The following is a 12,010-nucleotide window of genomic DNA, read 5'->3' as shown; positions in this document are numbered from 1 at the left end:
TACCTACAGTCAGTGGATGTACGTTAGGTGTTCTGACACGTTTAACTAGACATTTGGAAGCAGTCTCCCTAAATGTTGCCTATTTTGGATTATGTATTGAAAAGTACTCTCAAATGTCCTATTGAATGTTTAAAAATAATAAAATGCTACAGATGTTTTATGCTAAACTAAAACACTCACCATTAAAGCATATGTTAACTTAAAAAATCCTTCCCAGGGATGTGCCTACATCCCTTTAAGGTCCTCAGATAAAAACAAAAACCAGTCATGCTTGTGTAACCTTTAGCAGAAATAAGCATATACAATAATTTATAAAAAGAAGTTATAGTAAGTGATTTCCAGTTAGGCTTTTATGCTGGTTAATGGATCTTCTGGCAAAAATGCCTAAACAAAGAGTTAAAATTAATTAACTGAGGGGGGAAATAGATATTTTATAGATAGATAATAGATTTGGACTGCTTTTTTTAAAAAGATAAGTCAGTTTTGTTGCTTTCTGTAATCTAGAGGCAAAGAAAAAATGAATACTCATTAAACTAAAGGTTTTATAGCAAAGCGTCAAATACAGCCTTATGACTTCTAGCTCTTTTAATACAATGCATTTGGACTGCTTGTTTCCTTACTCTTCCGCCATAAAATGCTCCAGCTAATTTCTATTGGATTATTTCAACTAACTTTTAGGAAACTGAATTAACAGAAGAATAAAACCTGAAAATCAGAGTGGATTTGATTTAAATCAAATCGATTTAAATCATGATTTAAATCACTAGTCAGGAAGACTCGATTTGATCATGGATTTCTACATAAAAGTGCATTCTTGGTGGTGATTATAACCTTAATACATATTCTTCACAACTCAGCGATAGATGTAGGTTTTATTTTTAAAAGGTGCACACTATACATTTTTAAAGTGATTTATTTTGAAAAGTTTTCAGATTAATTTAACAGCTATATCAGAAAATAAATGATTGTTTGGTTATTTCATTTACCAAAGGTAATTGAAGCATATATTTATGAAGCCACTGGGAGGTGAGCTATTTCCAATTCAACAGGTTAATCGTTAATATTGGAGGATTTTCTTGCCATGCTCTTTTAGGAGAACACTAGACAGATATTTAAGTTGTTGTATTTAACTAAAATTCTGGATTTTTTTCTTCAACAGCAAACTTATAATATTTTAACAAAACAAGCATAAGAATTTTTGAATTTAGTTAAACATCCAGATTTTTTAAAATCAGGTTTGCTTTTGTTAAAATTGTTAACTAAAATAGTTGAATGAAATTTAAAAAAAACCTCCCAAACAATTAAATCAACTGTGTCAGCCAGGTCAACATGAGAAACTTAAAATATTGGCTTCTGCAACTAATTCAGTCGTCTTCACCTTCATTTTCCTGTTTGTTCATAATATGGAAAAGAAAAACAAGCTTTCCTGCGTTTTCGGGTCCCAAACGATATCTCAATTTGCAATGATTTAGTCCACAGGAAGAAAATATTCTTTCTACACCGACAGAAGAAGCAACTGCTGTTAAAAGTGAGATTTTCACTTCAACAGTTTCTGAATCCAGGTGCTTAAGTGACTTCCACCAGTTCACTGGTGTGACTTCCTTTAAAACATCATCAGCAAACATATATTTCTTGAATGGTTCACCCTTAGCTCTGAAGTTGATTCTAGTTTACATTATGGAGGGATGATTGCTGGATGTCCATGTCATAGCCAACTCCTCTTCTTCAGCAGTTAAGGTGTGACCCTGGTCCGAGTATTGAGAATATTTGCAAGAAGATGAGCTGGAGATAGTGCTTGTCCCATTCATTTTTTTAATGCTTGTCATTTAACTCTGTTATTGCATATTTTTCTTTTTAAGATCTTACTCAGTTCCTTCCAGATTTCAGCAGCGTTAGCAATAAAACTGCTATTTCCCTGCATTTTGTTCAAGGCTACAGAAATAAGCTTCAGGGTACTGAGCATGTGTTCAAGATTTCTCTTAAGCCCAATGTTGAGAACTTTGGCTGTGACAGTGCCATCTATTTTTTTCATGATTTTCTTCACAAGCTGTCACCAGATTAGGTCAGTTCTTGATATAGTTCTCAAAACAGTCCACTACTGAGTTCCATTGCATGTCTTGTGGGAAAGTTAGCTTGGTTCCTCCCACTTTTTTCAGAGCAGCTGCTGCAAAGTGGTTGTTATGGAAGTATTTTGCAATTTCAACAACATTAGCCTTTTTTTTCTGGAAAACTGACGTCTTTAGCTAGGAGGTGCATCAAACGAGCACCTCAACCGTATGTTATTAGCTTGGGACTCTCTTCACTCTCTTGTAAATAATTTCTTCTAATCTTCGATACATTTGCAGCATTGTCTTTGACCAAGCTGCATACTGGACATTTGAAATTTTTGTCACAGTTTGTTATAGCTTTTACTGCTGCTGCTTGTAAGTATTCTGCTGTGTGTGCATTTCCTGACATAGCAATTGTTCCTATAAGGAAGACATTCCCTTCTTCCGTTGTCACACAAGCATGTACAACAGGATCATTATGGACATTGCTCCACCCCATCAACTCACGTTAACAATTTTACCTTTTGCACACTGCTCAATTTCTCTTTCATGCACTTTATCCAGCAGTTTGCTTGCGACATCTGCTCTGTTGGGTGGACTGTATCCTGGTCTTAATGACTGAACCATGTTAATGAAGTGTGGATTCTCAATCATACAGAAAGGAGAGTTTGTTTCATAAACAACCTGGGCAATTTTTTCATCAATTACCTCTTTTTGTAATCTGCTGGTTCTTATCACAAATTTATCTATGGTTGTTTGTGGATGATGGGGATTTTTTTTGTTCTTTTTGCTACAGGTGATATACTGTGGCTATGTGATATGCATAATGTGACTGAAACACTGTTATTGGCAGATAACTCTGAAATGATCGAAAATTATGGTGATCTTGAAGGTCGATAGTCTTCAGAATCCTGTATGTTGAGGATGGATTCTCCTAAACAAAATAAGTCAATGCTGTTATTTGATTATTATTACCATACTGCTCATTTAGTATTACTCATTGCATTCACTGATGCTCAGTACTACTTTAAAGGTTAAATTGTAAAAGGAAGATCCACCTATTTCAGCTATTTATTTTTGATCACAACTACATCTAAAATGGTAGTACCATAGAGTAACAACTATATTTTTTGCTCAAACATGAAGACAGGCAATCCTTAAAGAAGTATGAAATAAAAAAGTTTACCAACCTGAAGATCCTGCATGTTCAGAGATGTTCCTTTCATCATCTTCAATGCAGCTTCCTCCTGAGAAGGAACACTTCTCATGATGTTGTTGGTTTCTGGCAACCAGGCCCTGCATTTCTTTGTTGCAATGTTTGCGTTTTACATGCATGCCTGTCTTAGTCACAGGTAGAGGAACTTCATTAAAATATTCCCAAACTGGGTCTCTTTTATGGCTTGCTGCCATTATAGGTTTTCTGTTCTAGTGAGAGAATGGTATGGTAGACCTTGAATCAATGAAGGCTACACTCAGAAAGACCTCAAGACTGCTGGAATATGCTGCTTGAACAGTTTCACTTTCGTTTCTGCTGCCTGTTCTTTCCCTTCTCATATTTATCTCCAGACTTCTTCTCCTTGTCCAGATCTGTTCCGCCCCCAACAATCTTCTATTCATTGAACTTTTTGAAACTTTGTGCTTTTAGAGAGAAGTAAGGGATTGACTGTGTGTACACAAATTTGCGGAGGGACAATAGGGCTGAGGTCTGTTATTTCTCACCTCTGTATATTTATTTATTTATTAATTTTAAAACATTTTTGCTGTTAATAAGCATGTTATCTCTGGAGACCCAAATCTACAGTTTGAGAACTGCAAAAAATCTAAATATCTCTGATGGTATCTTCTAGACTGAGCACTGAGTCTCATTGGGTAGATAGAAAGATTAACCTAAATAATCTATACAGAAGCCCCTGGAACCCTATAAGATTGGGTCCCTAATCCATAAACTATTGGAACTCATTTACAAAACTTTTCTTAAACATTTAATGAATATATTGTCTCATACTATAGAATTAGAATTTATAATCCCTGTTCCATGATGAGATGTCGTTGAGCTATAATATATCTTAATTAAAACTATCTTTAGATAAAAAGAACAGGAGTACTTGTGGCACCTTAGAGACTAACAAATTTATTTGAGCATAAGCTTTTGTGGGCTGTAGCCCACTTCATCGGGTGCATGGAATGGAACATATAGTAAGAAGATATACAGTAACTCCTCACTTAACGTCTTAGTTATGTTCCTGAAAAATGCAACTTTAAGCGAAATGATGTTAAGCGAATCCAATTTCCCCATAAGAATTAACCCCCCTTTTACATTAGGTTCCAGGGACATTTTTTTCACCAGACAAAATATATATCTCTACACGCACGCATGTAATGAGTTTTAAACAAACAATCTAATACAGGTACACAGTGATGATGATTGTGAGCTTGGTTGCGGTGGAGGAGTCAGAAGGTGGTATATTTCCCAGGAAATGCCTTACTGCTAACTGATGAACTAGCGGTTGGCTGAGCCCTCAAGGATTAACTCTCTCACTCTGCAAAAGCAGGAATGGAGGGAGATATGTGTATTTCCCTTAAGTACACTGCCGTGTTAATTAGATTTAGATCAGCTTGCTGAGACAGCAGCTGCTGCAAGCTCCCGTTGTCCTGAACCCTGCTCTATGGAAGATGGGGTAAGCGGAGTGGGGAGGGGGACACCCTGACATTATCCCCCCATCCCCCTGCACAGCAAGCAGGAGTCTCAGGGAGCAGCTCCAAGGCAGAGGGCAGGAGCAGTATATGGCGGTGGGGGGAGGGACACAGCTGAACTGCAGGCAGCTGCTGCCCAGGGAACTTAGGGGAGTGGGAAGCTGATAGGGGGAGCTGATGGGGGCTGCCGGTCCACCCTATTTCCAAGCCCCCACCAGCTAGCTGCAAGGGGCTGCTCTTCCTGCAAGCAGTAGACAGAGCAGGTGGCTGCCAAAGGAGGTTAGAAGGGAATATTACACAACTTTAAAGGAGCATGATACCTAATTGATTAGCAATGTAACAACAAAACAACGTTAACCAGGACAACTTTAAGTGAGAAGTTACTGTATATGGACATACAGAGAACATAAAAAGGTGGGAGTTGCCCTGCCAACTCTTAAGAGGCTAATTAATTAAGATGAGCAATTATCAGCAGGAGAAAAAAAACTTTTGTAGTGATAATCAAGATGGCCCATTTCAGACAGTTTGACAAGAAGTTGTGAGGATACATGGGGAAATAGATTCAATGTGTGTAATGGCTCAGCCATTCCCAGTCTCTATTCAAGCCTAAATTGATAGTATCTACTTTGCATATTAACTGAAGTTCAGCAGTTTCTCCTTGGAGTCTGTTTTTGAAGCTTTTCTGTTGCTGATAATTGCTCATCTTAATTAGCCTCTTGGAGTTGGTAGGGCAACTCCCATCTTTTCATGTTCTCTATTTGTGTATATATATCTCCTTACTATATGTTCCATTCTATGCATCCGATGAAGTGGGCTGTAGCCCACGAAATCTTATGCTCAAATAAATTTGTTAGTCTGTAAGGTGCCACGAGTACTCCTGTTCTTTTTGCAGATACAGACTAACACAGCTGCTACTCTGAAACCTGTCTTTAGATAGGTTTTTTCCTCACATTTTTTATCAAAAAAATCTGATTAAAATTTAAAAAAAATCAGATTTTTAATTTTTTTTTAAAATTCATTGATTTTTATCTACCCTGCTGAAAATTAATGATAACCTATCTTAAACTCCTTGACGCTTCACAATACCAGCTGTTCTTCCCAGCTAGTTCAAGTTACTTCCCTACTTTTCCCAGTAAACTTTCTTCCTATTATGTCTCTTTATTCCCACCTATAATCTCCTCCTGGCTCCACACACTTGCAGTCAACAAATATCCCCTGTTGAAAACTTTCAGTGGCCTCTACTTTCTGCTCTTCCATGCCAGCAGCTTTCTGTTCCTTAGAGTTGTATGCAGTTTTCTTACATTTTAATGAAAGAAGATCTTGCTCAGTAGCTGTTTCTAGGTAAAGCAGCCTTTCAGTTTTAGTGTAAAGCAGTCAATTTATGCTTACATTGGACAATTAAAATTTTTGCTAAGTAATTTCAACTGTTGCGAATATGACATTTGGTATTAGATTTACACATTTTTACTGTCAAAATGCTAATGTTTCGTTGTACTTTTCAGGATCTGCATTAGCGGCTAATGTTTGTAAAAAGATCACAGGGCGTCTTACAAGTGCTATAGCCAAGCAGGAAGATGTGTCTGTCCAATTAGAGGCCTTGGATATCATGGCTGATATGCTGAGCAGGTAAGCATCCTTGTTACAAAATGGTGTTAGAATGTAATGGTTAATGCTATGTTTTAACTGGTTTAAATCACTGGGAACTTAACTTTTTTAGTTATTAAATTTTAGGTGATTATAATTTAGGCCTTGTAAACATGAAAAAGTTGAGTAACTTATTTCAAATAAGTAAAATGAGACTTTGTAGCAGAATACAGTTGTTAAATTTAAAATATATTTAATTTAAGCATAGCTGATTAATCAAATAACTCATCATTTATCTTTTGATGCTGTTGAGAATGTCTTTAGTTGCCAGTTTCGGTTGTCAATATATGTCAATACTGAAAGCAGTTAGTTTCTTAGTTTTTTCCAAATAATTCTAAATGCACTGATATATATTTTTGTATGACATTTTGGGAATACTTGGAATAAGAATGATACACTAGAAGAATTAAATCATTTCTAGATTCAGTTGGTTTGAGTTTGTGTTTTGTCTGTTTTAAGGCAAGGAGGACTGCTTGTTAACTTCCATCCTTCAATTCTGACCTGTCTGCTCCCCCAGCTGACTAGTCCCAGGCTTGCTGTGAGGAAAAGAACCATCATTGCTCTTGGTCACCTGGTTATGAGTTGTGGCAATATAGTTTTTGTTGACCTCATTGAACATCTGTTGACAGAGCTGTCTAAAAATGATTCCATGTCAACAACTAGGACTTATATACAGTGTATTGCTGCTATCAGTAGGCAAGCAGGTCATAGAATAGGTAAGAGAATTTATATATTTTTCTCTGATTCTGCAAATTTTTAGATGTGAATGATCACTTTTCTAATTTTCCTTTTTCAGGTGAATATCTTGAGAAAATAATCCCTTTAGTGGTAAAATTTTGTAATGTAGATGATGATGAACTAAGAGAATATTGCATTCAAGCTTTTGAATCTTTTGTTAGGAGGTAAGCTACTTTTAAGGTATGTGGTTTGTTTTTTTTTCTTACAGGTTGACTGGTTGTCATTTGAATGTATAAGAAGTCATTGCTAGTCCTTTAGCAATTGAAAAGAGTTGTAGTAAGCCACAAGAAATGTGTTTCCTTTCTGATGGAAGTGATAGTCTTTGTGGTACAAAATACCTTTTCTGATTTTGAGTCAGAGATCATACCTGAATTGCTAAAGCAGATTTTTCTATCACTATCTTATAATTTAACTGATAATCAGTGTAATATGTACACAGACTGGCACAATAGGCCATGATTTGCTATTCATGTATAGTGACAGATAAGAACATTGTTTTTATAAATATAATGCTTCTGGAAAGTGCTAGATTCCCATTAGTGGAGACAGAACCTTTTTATTTCCAAAGGTACATCATAAGATTCTATAGCTGTCAGATTAGAAGATCATAATGGTCCCTTTTTGCCTTAAAAATCTGTGACTGTAAATCATAGGCAGCAGCAGAGCATACTTCCCCATCCCTCTACTTTTGCATTCCTTGAAGGGGTGAGAGGATCTTCTTGTTTCCTTGACCTCTGCTTCGACAGATTGCAATGGCAATAATTGTCTCAGTAGTTTTTGGGAACTGAATTATGAGAACTGAACTGCAAGATGACAAAGTGGCTAGTGAACTATCTTTTATATTTTGTTTGATTCTGCCTGTGAAGGTGAAATTCCATATTTTTGCCAATCTTCTAAATTACCCTGTGTCAGTTTGGCCTGAGTTCTTGTATAGCAAGTTTCAGATTGTACTGAATGTTTGTAACTGAGATGAATTCTGAGAAAAAACATGATATGTAATGGGAATTGTGATTGTATTAAATTTGCTAGTGGAATCAGTATCAAAGCATATAGATACAAATTTCTTCTGTTAAAGAAGAATTGTTAATTAATTGTTCAATATTAATATTATAAGCTAAACTTATTAAATTTATTATGCAGATGTCCTAAGGAAGTTTATCCTCATGTGTCTACCATTATAAACATTTGTCTTAAATACCTTACCTATGATCCTAATTACAATTATGATGATGAAGATGAAGATGAAAATGCCATGGATGCTGATGGTGGTGATGATGATGATCAAGGTATATTTTCTCTTGGTTTTGGAGAGAAGAGATAGTTGAGTCTAACTTGTGAGGAAATGGAAACGATCAATTCGATAAGTCTTAATTCAGGTCTTTCCAAAACTTAAATGATTGTGTGACGTTTTCATGTTTTTCTCTTTTATTTTTGTGGGCATGGCTATATACTACACTCAGTAAAGTGAACAAGATGACATTTTATATAGTTATTTAGTGCATCCATTGGCCTGGTATTGTGAGTTTAGCAGGATTATAGTAAAGAATGACATAACTGTCTAAAAGTACTTGAATGGTGTAACAAGAGAGAGGCAGAGGAATTCTTTAGTATGACCTAACTAGAAGTTGGAAGAAATTTAGAGAATGAATTTAAGATGTGTATGAGCAGGGCCGGTTTTAGCAAGTGTGGGGCCCAATTTGTACTCACCTGGCAGTGCTCTGGGTCTTTGGTGGCACTCAAGGACCCGCCGTTGAAGATCCGAAGCGAGTGAAGGGCCTGCTGTCGAAATGCCACTGAAGACCCAGAGCGCTGCTGGGTGAATAAAAATAAAAAAGGCACTGGTGTAGGGCCCTCTTAGGCTCAGGGCCCGATTCCGGGGAATTGGGCAAATCGGCCTAACGCTGGCCCTGTGTATGAGGGAAAGCGATAGATGCTTCTTTGCATGAGATGTGTATTGTTTTTATTTATTTGTATTACCATAGCATCTAGGGTCATAGTCAGAGATGGGGATCTCTTGCTAGCTGCTGTACAAACAGAGAACAAAAAGAATGTCCAATTAGACTGGATGAAGCACCACAACATATTCTGTAAAACATTGCTGCAGTTGCAGAGGAGTGGAGTAGAAGACTCAGAAGGTCTTAATACCACTTAGCTGTTTGACAAAGCTGTGAGCAGCAGCAGCAGAGATAACCAAATGTAAACTGATGGTGTTACTTTTGCAGCTATAGGGCTAGAAACTTAGTTTTTGTTAAAAATGAGATGTAAAATTCTTTTGAAACAGAGACTAGGCCACCACTCTTACCAGGGAAAGTTTCCATCAGTGGGTGCATTTCTCAGTCCCTCTTTAGATTTGGTATAAAAAGTATAAAATGATTATATCGCTGCTGGATAGCTTGCTATACTTACTGAAACTTTGGCCCATCACTTAATCTGGATATCAGAGCATGAGAACAGCAAACTCACATGCTTGTGACTCAGGTAGATCTGAACCTAAGCTGTCTCGGGGGAAAGGTAGAGCATTCTCCTACTGGAACATCTAGCTCTGCTTTAAATTAATTTTTAAATAGTAATCTGCTTTACTTCTTGCATGCTCTGCTTCTGTTCTGTTTTCTTTGTTGAAAATAGTATGGTTGAGTTTGCTGATAAACAAGTGTCTTGCTCTCTTAAGCTGCTAAATAGTTAACTTCAATCCTATAGAAGTTGCTTCAGAGGGCTTTGTTTTCCAGTAAAGGAAAGTTAAATAGAACATTCTGATCAGGCCTATAATACAAATGTCTGATTTAGGGGAACTAGATTTTTAGGCCGTAAGAGTATATATTCTAACAGTTACAAAATCTTATGTACTATTTATTAAACATAATTTAGTTCTTTCTAAATTGATCTTTCTAAATTGGTGGTATAACAAAGAATGTAGAGAGATAAGAGGAGATTTAACAAAACAAAATTGTGGAGTATTTAGGACTTTGAAAGACAATATCATGTCTCTGTTCACAAAGCAATGTAGATTTTGTAAAATTATTAAAATCTGTACAGTTTCCTACCCTAGAAAGAACCTGAGACTTGTAAGTTTTGGCTTTTAGAAGTCACTGTTGCATATTGATATGACTCCTCTTTTATGGAATGGGATACAAATATAATTGTAGTCTGTATACAGGTAATAGGACCAACCACATGGTGTTGAACCCATGCACAATTTTTGCTGGTGTAATGCCCCTAACAAGAGTAAAATGTGAAGAGGCTAGTTTTCAGAATTTTGATGTGCTATTATTACCTTATTGTCTCTCCTGATGAATAGATAAGAAAACATTTGAAATAAAAAATGTAGTAAGGCCACAAGTGTGGTGGGAATGACTTTATTCAATTAGCAACTGAAGTTGAGGGGATGTATGAGAGGGGCTGGTGTGAGGAAGCTGGCTAAGTAGATAATTAGTTTTAGGACTAAGGCAGTTTTGAATGACCTTTTGTATACTTCTGCTGTATCTTGATTATAGACTGCTTCTTAAATTTCTTAGGCTAATATATCATCTGTCTCTGGTAAGTTTTACACATTTAACAATCTCTTGCATCAAATAAATTTGCGTTCTTTAAATCAAAACTTTCTGTACAAAACTGCTAGCATGGAATGTCTCTATGTGAATTGGTGTATAATAGAAGTTCATTTTATTTTGTCAAGGGAGTGATGATGAATATAGTGATGATGACGATATGAGCTGGAAAGTGAGACGTGCAGCAGCTAAATGTTTAGATGCTGTGGTTAGCACACGACATGAAATGCTTCCAGAATTCTACAAGACTGTATCTCCTGCTTTAATAGCCAGATTCAAAGAGCGTGAGGAGAATGTAAAAGCAGATGTTTTCCATGCGTATCTTTCTCTTTTAAAACAAACTCGACCTGTGCAGAGTTGGCTGTGTGATCCTGACGCAATGGAACAAGGAGAGACACCTTTGACAATGCTTCAGAGTCAGGTTAGCTGTCAGGATTTTTTTTAGTTCTTTGAATTTGAGAGAAGGCCATGCTGTTTGTTCATTGTTCTCTGGGTTCATGTGGAAAGCGGCAAAATCACTATTTGCCACCTGTTTCTTATAGTTGTACACAGATTATGGGTTCTGACTCTGCTAATTCATCTGAGAGGGAGTGTAGGGTAAATTGGCTCAGATACCTGCAGCTACTCTGGAAACTGGAATTACCTGTTGGACTCAGAGTGCTGATTTGTTTTTAATTATTGGCTGCCCATCTCTAAAAATGCTGTGGAGTCTATGAACCTAGTTATTATTTGCCCCATATTATAAAACAAAACATTCAGAGTCTACAACTTATTATAGCTGTTTAGTTAAATTCAGAATAGGTGAAAAAATAAATTCTCACAATAAAAGGAAGGCAACACTTGATCAGTAGGACACATTTTACCCACAGAATAGAGAGAAGTGGCGGTATTAACAGAATCATTTTCCAAATTGATTTAATACGGTAATTATGTAATTAATATTTCTGTTTCTAGAATTTTGAGAGAAAAGCTACATGGAAAACATGTTTTGCTAAATCTGACCTTAATTTTTTAAGTTAAAATTTCTTGGGATGGTAATTGATTTGAAGATCTGAAACTTAAAGCTCTCAGTATATCTAGAAATACAGCTCTTCTGAAGACTTAAAGCCCAGAGAGACAGTTTGTTTTATGTAATTTAAGAGAACTGTAAAGGAAATGCTAACTGCTCAACTAGTTAACAGGTGTGTAATTTACTACAGGTTCCCAACATAGTTAAAGCCTTGCACAAACAGATGAAGGAGAAGAGTGTGAAGACTCGTCAATGTTGTTTTAACATGCTAACTGAGCTGGTAAATGTTTTACCTGGAGCCCTAACACAACACATTCCTGTACTTGTGCCAG

The 12,010-nt window shown here is 36.4% G+C and overlaps 1 protein-coding gene across 1 annotated transcript in view; it reads left to right on the top strand.

The window, feature by feature from the left end:
* CAND1 (cullin associated and neddylation dissociated 1) overlaps nucleotides 1-12,010 on the top strand; it is a 58,655-nt gene that overhangs the window by 26,482 nt on the left and 20,163 nt on the right. The window contains exons 4-9 of the mRNA XM_030548788.1: nucleotides 6,245-6,368; nucleotides 6,846-7,102; nucleotides 7,183-7,288; nucleotides 8,265-8,410; nucleotides 10,798-11,090; nucleotides 11,869-12,010. Of these exons, the coding sequence (XP_030404648.1) occupies nucleotides 6,245-6,368; nucleotides 6,846-7,102; nucleotides 7,183-7,288; nucleotides 8,265-8,410; nucleotides 10,798-11,090; nucleotides 11,869-12,010 (1,068 nt within the window). The remainder of the gene's footprint in view (nucleotides 1-6,244; nucleotides 6,369-6,845; nucleotides 7,103-7,182; nucleotides 7,289-8,264; nucleotides 8,411-10,797; nucleotides 11,091-11,868) is intronic.

The sequence above is a fragment of the Gopherus evgoodei genome, chromosome 1, assembly GCF_007399415.2.
Source record: "Gopherus evgoodei ecotype Sinaloan lineage chromosome 1, rGopEvg1_v1.p, whole genome shotgun sequence".
NCBI lineage: Eukaryota > Metazoa > Chordata > Testudines > Testudinidae > Gopherus > Gopherus evgoodei.
Note: the sequence above shows the minus strand (reverse complement) of the source record. Positions and strands in the feature narration are given on the sequence as shown.